Source organism: Meles meles, chromosome 16, assembly GCF_922984935.1.
Source record: "Meles meles chromosome 16, mMelMel3.1 paternal haplotype, whole genome shotgun sequence".
Classification (NCBI taxonomy): Eukaryota; Metazoa; Chordata; class Mammalia; order Carnivora; family Mustelidae; genus Meles; species Meles meles.
In genome coordinates, this window is record NC_060081.1 from 78,398,153 (window position 1) to 78,414,825 (window position 16,673).

General features: G+C 48.3%; 1 protein-coding gene across 1 annotated transcript in view; it reads left to right on the forward strand.

The window, feature by feature from the left end:
* The window catches only part of RAB22A (RAB22A, member RAS oncogene family), a 55,731-nt gene extending 40,704 nt beyond the window's left edge, over nt 1–15,027 (forward strand). The window contains exons 4-7 of the mRNA XM_045980616.1: nt 2,152–2,223; nt 2,312–2,418; nt 3,025–3,134; nt 8,054–15,027. Of these exons, the coding sequence (XP_045836572.1) occupies nt 2,152–2,223; nt 2,312–2,418; nt 3,025–3,134; nt 8,054–8,151 (387 nt within the window). The 3' untranslated portion in view covers nt 8,152–15,027. The remainder of the gene's footprint in view (nt 1–2,151; nt 2,224–2,311; nt 2,419–3,024; nt 3,135–8,053) is intronic.
* The last annotated feature ends 1,646 nt before the right edge of the window (nt 15,028–16,673 follow it).

A 16,673-nucleotide genomic window follows, 5' to 3' on the forward strand; every position in this document is an offset into this window, starting at 1 on the left:
AATGTAAAATGGTGCAGCCACTGTGGAAAACAGCATGGAAGTTCCTCAAGAAATGAAAAATAGAACTACTATATGATCCAGTGATTAATTCCGCTGCTGGGTATTTACCCAGAGAAAATGGAAACGCTAATTCAGCATTATTTACAATAGCCAAGAATATGGAAGCTGCCCACGTGTCCATCGAACGACGAATGGATCAAGAGGTGTGCTGTGTGTGTGTACGAAATGGAGTATTTCTCAGCCATTTAAAAAAAACGAGATCTTGCCATCTGCAGCAGCATGGATGGAGCCAGAGGATACCGCGCTAAGTGAAGTCAGAGAAAGACAAGTACTGTATGATTTCACCCATATCTGCAATCAAAAAAAAAAAAAAGGCAGAAACAGACCCATAGCTACCGAGAACAAAGTAGTGGTCGCCGGGAGGAAGGGGGTGGGGAGGTGGGCGAGAGTGGGACGCGCGGGCTCCCAGGTACGGAGTGCCCAAGTCACGAGGGTGGAAGGTACAGCACGAGGAATGGAGTCCGGGACTGTGATGAATGGGGACAGATTGGTAGCTCTATAGGTCCCCGTGGGGACCACAGCGTAGCACAGAGACCTGTCCAGGCACCATGTGGTACACTCGAAGCTAACATAACATCGTGCGTCCACTCTCCGTAAACATGAACAGACGGCGTGAAGGAAGGGAGTGGAAGGAAAGCCGACAGCGTCCCCGTTGTGCTCTCCGCGCGCTCCCGCTTACCCTCAGCCCGTGGAAGACAGTCCAGAGTCTTCTCCATCCAATGATGTTTCCTATCCTGTAGTGCTTTTTTGCTCACAGTCCTTAGTTTTGTTATAGTCTCTTTCCAACTTAATATATGTTATTGGAAGTTATCTGCCTTTCATCCCAGTGGCAGAGTTTTCTCACAGAGAGTAGGAAAGCTTCGCACGTGTGGACACCTGGTCTGGCATGTTAGTTTCACGTCACTTCATACTTACACCGCTCTTACCTACTCACCAGTTCCTGCTACCTACAGTGCACCAGGCATCAGGCTCCAGAGCTAAAATGTTATATGCTAAGCAGACATGCTCTCTTCCCTCCTGGAGTTTATAGTCATAATTTCACTCTCTTTTGCAAAACTCATATTAACTTAAAAGTTGAGAAGCCAAAGGTGAAGCTCATTGGATAAGAAGTTGCAGAATCTGTCACTCTGTGTGCGACTTGTACGGTGACCCAGATGCCCCCCTCTGACGACAGTTCCTGCCTGTACTCGGCGGTCAGCCGCGGGAACAGAGAAGCAGGATGAGAGTGCAGGGCTATCCCATCAGCCACAGGGGTCAGGTTTCAAAGTCAGGGTCTAAGACAAAGATCTGGTGTAGGTAAACTGCTTCTCTGCAAGCCGGCATTGCAGCCACTGAGCAGGATGCCCAGGATCGGCATTGACCGGGTAAAGAGCCACCCATTTTCCACTTCCCATCTCGCGCTCATCAGGAGATGTGGCCTGTTGACTGAGCCCTGCGGTTATCCCCCTGCTGCCCCTTCCAGTCCCTTCCCTCCCTGTCATCAGGTAGGGGTGGGGGGCGCTTTGTAGGAAGGGGCCACATGCAGAGTGAAATTCATGTAAACGAAATGAGAGCTGTGCCCACATTTGGGAATTGCCACGTGTGCGGATATCAAACCAGCGAGTTACAAACTCATCCAAGTAGTGAATGTAAATGTGTACTCATTTCGCTAGTACAATCAGCATTTAGATTACAGGCTTATCTTTACAGCACCCAAATGCAGCCACTTCTCTGGAGAACTATTTACAGCATTATTTTTATCTCCTTGATAGTTTGGGAAGCCAAAGTTTAAAGGACTATTGAACAAATGAATTCGGGAATTATAACAGTGAGTTCAATTAAAAAGCCTTTTTAGCTGAAACAGTTGTTTATAGCCCCATATTTAATTCCTATAAAACTGTATTGTAAACCATCTTCTGAGAGACGGCGTTACGGGAAGAGTTTCTTGCCCTTGGTAATGGCCGCTGCGTGTGCCGTAGGCACAGTGTCATCTGCTCGGGCTTAAGAGAAAGATTACCTTTCACGCAGGGCCGCTGGGCTTCAGAGTCTGGTGAGAAACATCTTTAACCCGCTTTCCCAATTTTGTTGTTTCTTTTTCCCCCTTCTCTGCAGTTTCGTGCCTTAGCACCAATGTACTACCGGGGCTCGGCTGCGGCCATCATTGTTTACGACATCACAAAAGAAGTAAGCCTTTCCGTTTGCCTTAGACTGTTTTGAAAGCTCCCTCTCGGCTGCTTGGGCCTGCAGTCGCTATTCCTGTTCTGTGTTCCAGGAGACCTTCTCGACCCTGAAGAACTGGGTGAAGGAGCTCCGGCAGCACGGCCCGCCCAATATCGTCGTTGCCATTGCTGGGAATAAGTGTGATCTTATCGACGTCAGGTGCGCTCGAGACCAGGCGATGACGGTGCTGTGTTCCCTTTCTTCTTGAGCAATGTCCAGCATAAGAATCTTGCTTTTACTTTCTCTCTGACATTGAAAAATTCCTTTTTGTTTAGTTGGAGTCCTAAAGTTTCAGACAAAAATTAAGAGTTCAGACATTTGGGGCTGATTAGATGGGCGGGGCACAGGTGTGTGGTTTATGTGAACTGTGGTTACATCATACTTGACATTATCGGAGCTGAGTGTAGCCCCCCGGTTCCCAGGACATCAGGGGCTTGAAGGGGGAAATCACACGTTCTTTAAGGGAAACACAATCCCTGGCAATCCCTCTGGACCACTCCCATGATTCCCAGAGCAAGGACTTGACTTTGGTGGGGAAAGAAGCCCTCGCCGTTCTGCGGCCGTTCCATCACACGGATGCGTTGCTAGTAGTGCTGAGTTCGGGTCTGTGCTGCGTAACCACAGAGGTGGCCTGGCGGTCGGGGCTCGGTCACCAGCTCTTCATGACATCCTTTGTCATCACGAGTCTGGTTGATTACTGGGTCGGTGGGGATAATGTAAAGCTCTTGACAGGTAGATTTCTGACTTGCGGTTGTTGCCTTCCAGAGAAGTCATGGAGAGAGACGCTAAGGACTATGCCGACTCCATCCATGCGATTTTTGTGGAGACCAGCGCGAAAAATGCGATAAACATAAATGAACTCTTTATAGAAATTAGTGAGTATCTCTGTGCCCTCTGGGTGTTCTCTTTGCCAAGCGCCTGCATGCAGAATTACACAGCTGGGAGAACTCCCTCCGCACATCGAGTGGTCTGGCCTCTGCCGTTGTTCTCAGCGGAATGAGGTGGGAGCGGAGAGGTGGGAGAAGGTAGCAGTGGCGCTCGGGTCTCAGATCATGTTGTAATCGCGGGGGAGCTGCTGCCCGGACCGCAGCCCTGAAGAGTGTTGCTGCCGAGCAAACCGTGCGCGGGGCCTCGAGGTCCTGGAAGCTGCCACCTCTCCCTCAGAGTCTCTTTAAATGGGTCTCAGTTAGTCATCAAAAATGAAAAAGACAGTAAAGGGAAATGAAATGCAAATGTGACTTCACTGTAAGGAATCCCTCAGAAATGACCACCAGGCAAGGAGAAGGTAGGGCCTCCCTGGCCACCCTTCCCCCTTCCCTTTCTGGAAGTGTTACCATGATGCCGCTAGATGCAAGGAGGCTGCCGCTTCCCTTTGAGATCCTCCTCAGATCGTATCTGTGTTTATTCATTTCATTCAAATTCATCAAAATATTTATTGAGGACGGTTCCGGGCTCCAGGGAGACCGTGGCGAACAAAACAGGCGCAACCCCGTCTCCCGAAGCCCTTGTTCTGCTGCAGGAGCCAGGCAGTGAGCACGGAAGCCAGTAAGATCCCTGCGAATGAGGCACAGCGACACGAGAAACATAATGTGGGATGAAGTGAAGGAGTGTCTGTAGGTGGTCAAGGAAGGCCTCTCGGAGCAGGCGGCGTGGGAGCTGAGATCGGACGGAGCAGGCTCTGCAGAGATCTGGGGTTCATGGTGACCTGATGTAGCCGACTTCCAGGTGGAGAACAGGAGAAAGCCGACAGGGCATGGTGAACTTCCTGGGTGAGGTCAGAGGTGACCGAGGCTGGAAGCTCACTTGGCCACCATGTAGAGGAGGGAGTGCAAAATCTAGCACCTCCCAGGGCCAGGCGGGGACAGGTCACCCGCACTGGGACGTGGGAGCAGCAGAAGGCCCCAGTGATCCCAAAAGCTGGCACAGGTGGGTCCTGCTGCAGCAGGTGGGGTCACCGTGGAATGGAGGCTCTTGCTTGTCCAGCTAATTACTAAGCTTATTTTTATTTTTTTGGATGATTTTAATTTGTTCGGAGATCTGGATTTTATGTAACATCCCACTGTTTAGACTTGACCATTCAGATATTTTCAAAGCCCTGTGCAGGCCCACCAAGCCCATCTGGCACCATAGGGGGCCACCGCCTGCTGGCCCACAGCCTCTCGTCCAGGCCCTTTCCTTCAGCATTTGAAGTCACGATGTCTGTTGTCTTCCTCGACTGTAAAGAACAGCCACCCAGATGCAGGCTTGAAAGGCAGCATGAGGCCGAACCGGAATTTTTCAGTTCGAGCTAAAATATCTTAAGTGCATGGTGTTGTGAGCGTGCCAAACTTACTGCTGCTTCCTAAGTGTCCTTTGCTCCAGCAGTATGAAAAACAGGAAGGTGGCGAGTTATGCCAACAATGAAAATTCTTATATAAAAACTAGCGTGTACATATTCATTTTAACTGCGAAAAATAAAAAAAAATATATGTTCACAGAGATTAGACAAATTTAGAGAGAAGTAAATTGAGTTTATTGTTTACTAGGTGTTGTAAAATTGCATTAGCACGGTGCCTGCCGTGCTAACTTTTTATTGAAGTGTAATATCCGTGCAGAAGGTGCTTAGAACGATAAAACACAAGGAGTTTCCACAGAGCCCACTCCTGCGGTTGGTGCTTAGAGCCAGACCCAGACGTACCTCAGAAGCCTCCCCATGCCGTTCCAGTTCCTCCCTGTCCCCCTGCCCCCAAGGGAAGCATGGTCCTGATGGCTAGCTCTTCAGATTTATTTTGCCTGTTTTTATACGTTATGGGTTTGTTTTGTTTTTTTCAAACATACTGTCTGTCCTCTGTGCTGTTTGGCTTCTTTAGCTCTACGGTACATGTATTAGCTCTGTCCATATCACCGCATGACTCATCCTCAGTACCGTGGTGTGTGCGTGAGAAGCAGGCCAGAATCTCCACTGTAGGTATCCGTCCTGTTCATAGCTCCGTGCGTAGCTGTTCGTAGTCCAGAGCTGTGGCACCCAGTACCTCTGAGCGCTCACGTCAGACCCGATGTGCATGCTCTGCGGTCACATGTTTGTCAGGTCTATTTATACCCCAAAGAAGAGTCTCTGAGTCACTGGGTGCACAGGTGCTCAGTAGGAGGTCTTCAGAGTGGTTACACCAGGGGCGCCTAAGGGGCTCGGTCCTTAAGCGTCTGCCTTTGGCTCAGTCATAATCCCAGGGTCCTGGGATCTAGACCCCACATCGGTCTCCCTGCTCAGCAGGAAGCCTGCTTCACCCTCTCCCACTCCCTCTGCTTGTGTTCCCTCTCTCTCTGTCTCTCTCTCTGTCAAATAAATCAATACATAAAGTCTTACCCCAGGAAAAAACAAAACCAAAGTGGGTATACCAGCAGACACACCAATGACAGGTGGAACTCCAGTCACTCCGTGTCTGCTGTGTGATCGTAAACTGCATTTATGATCGACGGTTAATAAAGCTGAACCCCTTTCTGGGTGTTTATTTATTTTTATGTGAAAATACCTGCATATCCTCTTTTGTGAACTTTTGCCTATTTTCCTTTTAGGCTGCCTACCTTTTTCTTAATTATGTGTATAGTTTCTTTTGGATACGAGTCCGTCGTTGATTGCGTGTGTTGGGACGATCCGCTGTGCGACTCGAGCTGCATTTGTGGGTCAGCTGTCTCGTAGGCTGTGGCTCTTAGTCTCGATGTGATCCGCTTTCTCCTCCTTTCCCTTCACAGTCGGCACTTTCGGGCTCTAGGTTAAGAGGTCATGGTCTGTTCTGCAGGTCCTCGAGGTGTTCTCCTCTGCTTTCTTCCAAGATCATTGCAGCAGTGATACTGTAATCCAGCTGGAGTCCCATGATCTGTTTGTTAGAAATATGGAACAACAAGAAGCTTTAGTAAAGCTTTTGTGGGTTTTTTTTTAAAGAATTCTTATTTTTACTTGATGCAGAGAGAGCACAAGTAGGTAGAGCAGCAGGCAGAGGGAGAAGCAGGCTCCCCGCTGAGCAAGGAGCCCGATGCGGGGCTCATCCAGGATCCTGGGATCATGACCTGAGCCAAAGGCAGACACTTCACTGACTGAGCCACCCAGGCCCCTTCAATAAAGCTTCTAAATAAATTCACAGTTTATTCACAGTATCTACAGGTATTTGAAAAGTAGTTGTAGGACATTCTGGGGGACATCCAAGTGTAGACACGTGCAGTGTACTACCCTCCTGGATTTGCAGGCTGTGCCCCAACATGTTAGAGGCCCCAGGCTTGGTGGCCAAGGACCTAAGACTTGGCAGATTCCATCTCAGCCTTGGTAGTGCCACAGGACACGTGTGTCCATTCATTCCTTGCTTTCAACATGCCTTAGTGCGTCGTCCTGTGCTAGACAGCTACCAGAAACAGAGGACCTTTTCCCTCGAAGACCTTGGGGTCTAACCCTAATTCTTAGGGTCTAGCTCTGTAGGCAAATAAGTAATGTGCTTCTGGCCTCTGGCTGAATTTAGTGTGGGAGGTATTGGAGAGATCTAGGAAGTGAGAGGGCATCTGGAAGGCCTTTGTGCTTGGACACAACCCTTGCTTTATGGGCGGGTAGGTGGATGGTGATTGGAGGTTTCTCCTGAAATTGACATTGTGCTTCACGGAGCAGTAAAGTGAAACCTGTTCATTCTCATGCATTGTTGGTAGGAGAACAAAGTGGCACCATCTCTTTAGAGAGCATCTGTCAAACTCGAAACTGCACGTCCTTCTTTCATTTGTGCTTGAACATACTGGGAATACAGTGTATGTGCCGGATGCCCACCCAGGAGTGGAAGAGCGCGATCCAGTTCTTCCGCTCCTGTTTATCATACGCATCGGCTCCCGGAGATACTTTTTGCATTGTCGTTAATACCAGCACGATGTTGGAAGCAAACTGCACATCCATCAGCGTGAATGGTTCAGTAAATGACGGGACATCCGTGCGGCGTGGCAGCAGAGAGCTTTTGGAATAGTGCTGCAGTGGGAGAAGCCGCAGAGTGTGTTCAGTGGAAGCGCAAGGTGGACGGCCGTGCACCTGTGTGTGCCTCTCGGGGCTTCAGGAGGGGCCGGCTACGGGTGTGTGTGTGTCCTGTACGCGTCTGTGCACGCCTGTCTCTGGATGGTGGCTCTGCCCCAAGGCGGGGGGACAAGCATGTTCCGGAGGAATTTTGTTGACAAAAGTGCATGTACTCCCTACTCAGAATGTCTTCTTGGTATGTAATTTCTTTTTTTTTTTAAAGAGAGAGAGAAATCACAAGTAGGCAGAGCAGCAGGCAGAGAGAGACGGGGAAGCAGGCTCCCCGCCGAGCAGAGAGCCCAATGCGGGGCTCGATCCCAGGACCCTGGGATCATGACCTGAGCCAAAGGCAGAGGCTTAACCCACTGAGCCACCCAGGCGCCCCTGTAATTTCTTTTTATTTAAAAAATTGTTACTACATGGAATGTGATATCCTCGTTCAGACCCTTGACCAGAGGGGGACATTAGTAGAAAAACGGACCTTGCCTGAGCCAAGTCGGGACCTTAGAGATGTGCCAGGGCAGAGTCCCTCGTGTCCGCAGACATCCCATGTGAGCACAAGATACCGACACGCCCTGGGTGAGGGCTGCATCACAGCTCTCTGGTTATCTTCGCAACTTTTCTACAGATTGAAAATGACTCCCAGATTGAAATTTTGTTCAGCTCTTTTTATTTTCGTGCGACCTGTCAAAGCTCATCTGCCCAGTTGTTGCGTCAGAGAATGAACAGATCTGGAAAGTTAAAGCTCTTTCCCTTCCTTCCCCCCTCTCCATCCAGGTCGAAGAATTCCTTCCGCCGACGCCAACCCACCATCTGGTGGCAAGGGCTTCAAGCTCCGGAGACAGCCTTCCGAGCCCCAGCGGAGCTGCTGCTGACCGGGCCTCAGCCTCCCAGACTTGCTGATGAAGTAGGTGGTCCCGAAAGTTAACAGGAGGCCTGGGGTCCCTGCCGGCAGGTTTTGCCTCTTCGGTTTGATTCTTCTTCATGCAAACAGGACTCGGAGAAATTGGCCAGTTCCGCTTCCTCTCTGGAGGCTTCAGTGTGCGGACCTCCAGCCTGTCACAAGTCCGGTGTGCACCGGGACCGCATCATGGGCTTCTGACCTTGCTGAAGAGGAACATGTAATTGTATGGACGGTAGGGTTAAATTGTTGAGTAGTTTTGTAATCAAGATTTTATGTAACATTTGTAAAGGGAAAATTAGCACTTTCGTGTTTGCTGAGGAAAAAAAGACCTTTCAGAGATGGTAATTTCCTTGGTTTCCCGTTACCACTGTTAGAGGGAATCGCATCGTTTAAAATGTGGTTGGTGATTGTAAGTGGAGGGCTGGCAGTCGCTATTGGGAGCTGAACTGGATTATTTATAGGACTGAAGGAAACACCTCTGTCCCCGCCATCTCTCAAGCACTTGTCGTTGAATACTTTAGCCCCTGATACATACAGTGAATTAACAACGGTAACAGCAGAGGCATAGCTCACCCGAGGTTTGCATTCCGACCTCGTCCTGTATGTGTCCAAAAAACACATTACTGGCCCCTTTTTAAATAAGCTCTCGTGATGCAGGTCGTGTGGTAGCGAAGCTGCCTGGAGAAATCGGGCTGCATACGTCTGAGCTGACTAGCAGTGGTTTAAAAAAGCGGAAGGAGAGAGAGAGTAAGGAAAGTGGTGTAAATGCTGGCAATTTTTTATTTAACCCAGATATTTTGGTGGGGAAAACAGTTATCTGTTGCTTAGCATATGTAAAGTTGTAGTCTATATTTATGAGACCATGGCTTAAAGATTATAAATTATGTAAATACATGAATAAATTCTATGTTTCACCCAACACTCCATTTAATCTCGCAGCCAGTGTTTTGATGTGCCCACCCACCTCTCAGCCTGTCCGCCGGGGGCTCTGCCGCACGTTTCTGTCGGGCGAGAGCACAGAGCACTTGGCGTAGTCTTTAAAGAGGTGTCTGCCTCGCCTTGCACACGCCCCTCCCTCCCGCATCCCATCTGGAAATCATAATAAAGACTTAACGCCACTTTGACAAGCCTGACTAGCCCTTCCTAGCCTGGGGGTAAAAGATGACGCTCCAAGTTCAAGTCATTTCACCTGGTCTTGGCAGTAAGTTTCTTGTAGCATTTACAGCGACCCCGGACCAGTGTGTTCCACGAGCTCTCCTTGTTACCGATTCAGCTTATCTTTCCGTTTCCTTTATTCCCCTGCCTCTGTTAGTGGTTAACACTCTTTCCCTCAGGGAGCCTAATGAGGTTTTTAATATAATCTAAAAATAAAGCGCTGAAGTGAAGTTGGTGACAATTTGCTCCTGGTCTAATTTGGCGCCCTTCCAACCGGAGTGTTGTAAGGGAAGGAAATTTACAAGATTGAATAGGAAATGAAACAGCTTGAATTTCCAGCTCAATTGTGTTTTCAGAGCTCTCGCAGACTGAAGAGCTGGAACTTCGAAAAACAATGGTTATTTCCCTATGCCCCCCACTTGATATGGGTAGATTTTAATGGGAAAATTATAACTCAGATTAAGTAAAAAGCGATTCCCTTTTCCCTGGTGTATATCTTGAGCATTTGAAATTATTTATTCTCTTATTGAAATCGTATGGAAGGAACGTAGTTAGGGAAAATTCTAACATTTTTTTTAAAATACAGGCAGACTCTCTACCCTCCTAGCATCTTGCTCCCTTCCCACTGTGAAATGAGCAAGCGGGAGGAGAAGACACGTGGTCCTAAGGTTGGGCTCTCGACACCTGAAGGGGGTTGCGTCTCCTTTCCCGTACATGCACATGGGTCGGGGCATCTGGCCGCGGCCCTGGTGTGTCCCTAACATTCCCGCTGCTGGGCCTCCATCTCCACGACAACAAACAAAATAAAAACAAAGGGAGCTTGACTCACCAGCGAAGAGGCGGTGCATGGGTGGCCCTTTCTGTCTCATTTCACCAAAAGATGACGCACATCTGTGACCTTCGCAGTTTTCCCACCAAACCTGTCAGCCACTGTCGATGATTCCCTGCGATCTGGGCACCTGGGGCAGGCCGCGCACTTCCGTGCCACGTCTTGTTGGTGAGGCGTCAGCCTGCCTCTCACCGTGTCCCCACGGTCCCTGCGTTCAGCCCAGAACAGGGCTGGCTCTTCAGGCCCTCCTTGGCTGTTCTTTCTTCACGACTTCTCGCGCTCCTCCCCATTTGGAGAGAGGGCTTCCGTTTGGTTCTGGCCACGCGTTTTAGTCCCAGAACGAGTGACAGGTGGGTGGCTTGTGCAGCAGCACTGTCTTCCCGCGTTCTGGGGCCTCTTCTCGTCTGCCCTTGTTCTCGTCAGACTGTCTCAGGAACCCACGGGACCCTCTGCTCACGCAGTGCTTCTCCCCACTGGAGGCAGCAGCCCGTTGTCTCGGATCCGTGTAACCCGTACCCCATGAAAACAGGGAAACGTTTCCATTTGCTCGGTCCGCTTGTGTGACACAGAGCTGGAGGTTAAAGGCAGAACCTGTGTTTTATTTTGAACATGCTTTGGATTAACGATCCGACCAAGCAGTGGTCTAACACACATTTCATACGTTCTCAAGTTACTCGCTATGGGAAAAGGCTGGATTTCAGAGGAACTGGGACATAGCCCGTTTATAAAAATCTTCTTTTTGGTTCTCTTCTGACAAAGGGCCATTTTGAAACAACTTTGGGGACTGAAAAGAGAAAAATCATTAATTAGCTGCGAGTATGTATTGATTCCTCTCAGAGAAATTGAAGTGAGCTCTTAGCAGGTGCCCAGTCCTAGGAACCATCCGTCTCCAGAACTCTCCCTTCACGCAAGTGTTTCTCCGATTCTGTGATAACTAATTAACCATCATTTGGTGATTAAAAGAACATAAAGTAAGAATATGATTAAGTGTCCTTCATTTTAAACTCTCTTTAAGAAGTGATTAGGGAGAAGTACCTATCACAAGCCCTTCTGGTTCCAGATGAAACCTCCATCACCTGCTTTTCAGCCACAGGCAGGCTGAGTGCTGCGCAGAGCGGCTGAGAGGGCTGGTCCCTTTAAAATAACACACTTGCTGTTGCCCGCTTGTGATATTGGTTGAAGCGGATGCCTCCGGTATCCGAAGGTCTGAGGCTTTTGTATTCGAGGCCTGACCTCCCTGGAGTGGGCTGGTGCCCTTCTCAAGGCGATCATTTTTCATTATTTTTTAAGTATATAAAAAAGGAAGGAAGGCTGCCTGTAATTTTAGAATGTCTAAGTCTTGTATTTTTTGTTTTGTTTTGTTTTCCCTCAAGAAGGAAAACAGGTCTAGGAGACATTCTAAATTAAACTCTGGGAGCTAGAGTCATGAAAATGTCCTTTGGAGAACGGCTCCATGGCTTTCCTGGAGATGTCAAACCAGAGTCTCGGCACCTTCTCGGCCGTGTGTCACAACGGACAGGTTCAACTCCGATCACAGTGCACTGATTGGCATGTGGGCCCCGGGGCTTGAAAAGGCGTTTGTTCCCCGTTAGATGCGTCCTTTCTGTCCTGTGGGTGACTTGCAGAAGAGGTTATATAAATGCATACAAGCATTTTTTTCTACTCGTTTTTCTCAGAACACACTGAGAACATGAGTCATGGTCCCATGGTTGTATAAGACGGAGGTGCAACGTGTATTACATATGACAGCTAAGCCCCTGCACATTCAGATGTCTTTGCAGGAACCTGTCTGTAAAAGTAATGAGGGAACCCTGCAGCCCCTCAAATCTCACGCCTACTAGGTACCAGCGTCAGAACACCGCAGGGCCTTGAGGGGAGGAGGACAGCCCCCACGCTTAAGCTGGCTCTCTTCTCTACACTCCGCAGTCTGTACATGTTCTTCCTGACCCTGTAATGAAAGCTGAAGACCACGATAAGCTAGATGGTGTGAACTCATGGCAAAATCTTCCTTGTTTAACTGGCAGCCTGACTTCAGTTTACTGTTTGACTTGCAGAGAGAGTCTGCCTTGTGGTGGTTAAAGTATTTTTAAAAAGGAAGAAGTGGAGTGTACTTTTAAGGATCAAGCTATCACTATCTACCTGCCTTAGTTAGCTTGGTGCATGAAAAGTTCAACAATTCAAGGTGATGTTTAGGAGACTTGCCTTAACTCTCCGCGCGGTCATAAAAAAACCAGTCCAAGTAACAGGTGTGTCCAGGAGATACACCTCATACGCATAGTTTTAGAAAAGGGAGGTCCAGTGGAATTGTAGCCTAGGCGCGGAAGAAACGACCTCTGCAGCAGAGTTACTTGTCTTGACTTCCAGTAATAGAAATCCAGGCAATTTGGTGATCTGATTTGCAAGAAACATTAATGGAATTCTGGGGCATTTGTCCTGTTTTAGGTGCAAATGAAAATCTAAAAAATATTAGGAGGGTATTACATTTTTCAGGAGCCTCCACTTTTTCAATCTAAGAGAATGATAAGAGAGACCTGGCGTGATGAAGTTTCATTAGACATAATGAAGAAAGTGAATAAATAAAACCAAGAATCCCCATATTTCTTGGTTTGTCCTTCAGGATGCTCTGAATATATAGCAAAATGATTTACTTTCCAAATCTAGAAGGACTTCCAGTAGCATAGATCAACTTTAATTTGATGGTCTGCACCATCAGAAATAACTAATATCTGTGTTCTCTCCTTTTAGAGTATAATCAATTATAGATGGTAGAATATTTTTGGCTTCAAAACAAAAGGATTTAGAAGTTTAATAAAAAGAAAAATTTTAAACCTTCCATCTTCTCCCCTTATCACATTGAACATTTTAGGTAGTAAGACGAGGACGTGTCATCCGTAGATACTGGAATTAAAACCATGGAGTCTTAACAAATTTAAGGGAAAAACTATTTAATTTATTACTAGCTCATTTTCAAATCTGTGTGGTGCCCAATACCTCATCAAAACGCTTCGTAAATGAAGCAAACCAAATTCTGGATAGCTTTCCATGAACAGGAATTCAAGTGCCCAGAATTCAGCTACTAAATGGGAAACCCTAAAACAGTAATGATTTTTTGAAAAACCCTTCTTTAATTGGTATTTTTAAACTGCAGTTTCTTAATGTTCTTCTTAATCATGCAACAGAAACAGAACATGCTGGTTTTGATGCCACTTCTAGATTCAGGAACGTTTCACCGTTTCTGGAAGCAGACTGTTTAGTGCAGTACTGGGAGGGAGATCATCTTCAGCACAGCATAGCGCACGGAAGGCCGATAGTCTTTACGCAGAACTGAAATTGCCCAGGAAACTCCCAAGACGTCTTAAGTCAGGGTGTAGAGAATGGAGTGCGACTGCACCTCGGGGCCTCGTTCTCACATCGTTTTTCCTTTATCCATTTTTTCATCAAATTTGTGCTTGAGTAGTGAGTTGTTCCCACCCTGGAACATGTGGAAAGCAAGGCTGAAGTTTGTGTACCTCTGCTGACTCCGCGTGTAAGGTTATTACAGAGTTTATGGAACTTTTTCTTGATGGGGTCATGCACGTGATGTCAGAGTGACTGGTCATTTCAGCGCGGGCGGAGGGAATTATCGGCAGCTGGCTAGTCGGAGCAACTGATTGGTGGCTCTATTTTTAAACCATTTGTTGTCTTGTGTAGACAGAGCTGTATTGGCCTGGAAAAGATTTTTCTTTTTTTACTCTCATCCAGCTCAGTCTTTGCATCATTTCACCTTATGAGTCATTCACATCATTGTCAATCATGCCTCTGACCTTCTTCAGAATTGATGTCTTGCCTTCTCTGTGATCGAAGCAGACTCCTTGCCTTATTTCTCTCATTTTGCGGCGGGCTCTCCCTTAAAGACGCACGGCACCAGCCCCCTCCTCAGTGCATGCGACATTCCTTCCCGGGCCGCCTTCCGTGGTGGTGGCAGCAAGCTCCGGTCCCCCAGGCCCAGCGAGCGCCGAGCGCCACGGGCAGACGCAAAGGCTGATTTGGGGTGAGGAGCTCCCGTCTTTCCAGAGAGGGAGCGGGCAGCGCTGGCTGACGGTGGCAACAGGGCCAAGTGACAAAGTGGGCTTTTGAGTCGGTGATGAGGTGCTCTAAGTGTCAGAACATTGCTTAGTCTGTAACAGAGCACCTGGTAAAAGGACGTAAAGATACAAACCTAAAGTCTTAAAGAGAAACAGCTGCGGAGATGAGCCTAGACCTTTAAAAATAAATAAATGCAAGCAAAGCTGTCTTACCAGCAACTCTCACTTCTCCTAAGAATGTCATGCCTTTTCAAGACCCGATACAAGGAGTAAGATACTTGTGCCTTTTTGTGATAGCATCTGTTATGGGGAGGGGGGCCCGTTAAGTTGCTTACCGTTTAGGCTGCTCTGTAGCACTGTAAACAGCCCCAACTGACGGCCGTCGCTTCGCTGCACGGGACGCGTCGCCGGACCCCTGCGAAGGATGCTGTCGTGGGGCCGGCCAGGTGCGTGCGCATGTCGAGGACTTTCCTTTTGCAGTCTTTACCTTGGGCTGGACCTAAGTCTACATGTAAACCGTACGATGTCTGTACTGTCTGTAGATGCTGACAAAAGAAAACTAGATCTTTTGATTTTTGTTACCAGACTTTCCTTTTTATACTTGGGCCGGTAGTGGGTCGTTTGCAGACGGTGGGAGATTTGGCATACTTTTAAACTCTCGTTTTAGCTTGAATATTCTCTGATGAACTTTTATGGAGCATTCACGTGCTGAATCACTACAAAATTTGTTGTATTGTAAGAAGGGTGTAAACATTTTGTTAATAAAATGCTACGTTTACAAATACATGTATTTGCCTTTCGAGTGGTTTGGTTTCTCTTTGTGGTAGGTTCGTCCCGTCAGAGTATTCGTCCCAAATACTCTGAAGTAACTGTAAAACTCCTTCTGAAAGCGGAAGTGCCCAAACGCCGATAGCCGTGGTGTCTGGTGAGCAGCGAAGTGTTTGTGTCTCTGCTCCGGCCTCACGGCTTCCTGCATCTCCATCTCCGAGTCCTTCCTTAGTTAAGGTGCGGGAGGGGCTGGACGCAGGCCCATGGGGCCTGAAGTGAGCACCTGCTAAGTGAGGGACTGCCTCCCGCCCTCTCCCATCATCAGTGGGGTCTCGTCCAAGGTGCTGGCATTTCCACTCCAGCGTTGACTCAAACCCTGGACTCCCGCGGTGCCTCCCATCACCTGCGGAAGCACAGCTCCCCATGCCCATTGGCTCTTTGACGCCTGCCTTACAGAGTGGCACCTGGCCTGGACACAGTGACCGTCTCGAGAGAGCTGTGTATTCGGGCGCCAGAGAGGGCAGAGAGGACTAGAGACGGACAGACCTGGGTTGGAGTCCCAGCTAGCCCCTTTCTAGGCTGTGTGGCTCTGGAGACAGCTCTTGACTTCTCTGAGTTCCATTCCCTTCCTCTACAAAACAGGCAGGTAACACTTGGGAAAGACTGACGCACCCGGTATTCAGCACATTTGCAGACAGGAAGCACTCGTGTCTAATTCCTTTTTTTTTTTTTTTTTTAAGAGAGAGAGAGCGGTGGGGTCGGGGGTAGAGAATCCCAAGCAGACTCCACACTCAGCGTGGAGCCCGACGCAGGGCTCGATCTCAACCCTGAGATCATGACCCGAGCCAAAATCAAGAGTCAGACGTTTAGCTGATGGAGCCACCCAGGCGTCCCTCACCTATAACTGCTTTCACAGGCCATCTCCCTGACCATCTTTATCTGATTAGGTTCTTAAAACTATTTGTCATTAACGTGACGTTTTTTGCGTTTTTTTTGTTGTAAAGTATAACATGTACGGAGAATGCCATAAATAACGATGTACACCTCAATAAGTTTTCAAAAAGGAGACACCCTTACAGCCACTCCTCGGATGGCAAAAAGACATCATCCACAGCCCAGAGGCCCACCTGGCGCCTCCTTCCAGTCCTACCCTGTTTTCTAACATCACAGCTCAGTTTGGCCCGGGTCTGAACCTCACATACACATCCTGTGGTTGAGTCTGGCTTCTTGCATTCAGCATGGCGTGTAGGACTCACATTCGTTCCCAGCCATACAGGATCCCACTGTGTGGAGAGGGTACCGTAGATTTATCCATCCTGCGCTCGTGGACACTGGATTTTTGCTGTTACGACTGTACTGCCGCAGACATGCTCACACGTCTCTGGCGCCCTGTGCAGGTTTCAACTAGACATGCACCTCGGGGTGGGACGATTGGGTCATGAGAGAGAAATATATTTGTGGCTCTGTTTATTTAGTGGATATGGTTCCCTAAAGTAGCACGCCGCTGGCTGTGTGAGAAAATTCCAGTTGCCCAGCATTTCAGCCATCCTGGCAGGTGGGTAGCAGGGTCTGGCAGCGGCATTTGCATTTCCCTCATCACTGTGTGCTTTGTGGGGCTTTTTAATTGTTACTGAAAGGGATATACTTTTTAACACCTGCCGTCCAGTATTCGAGACG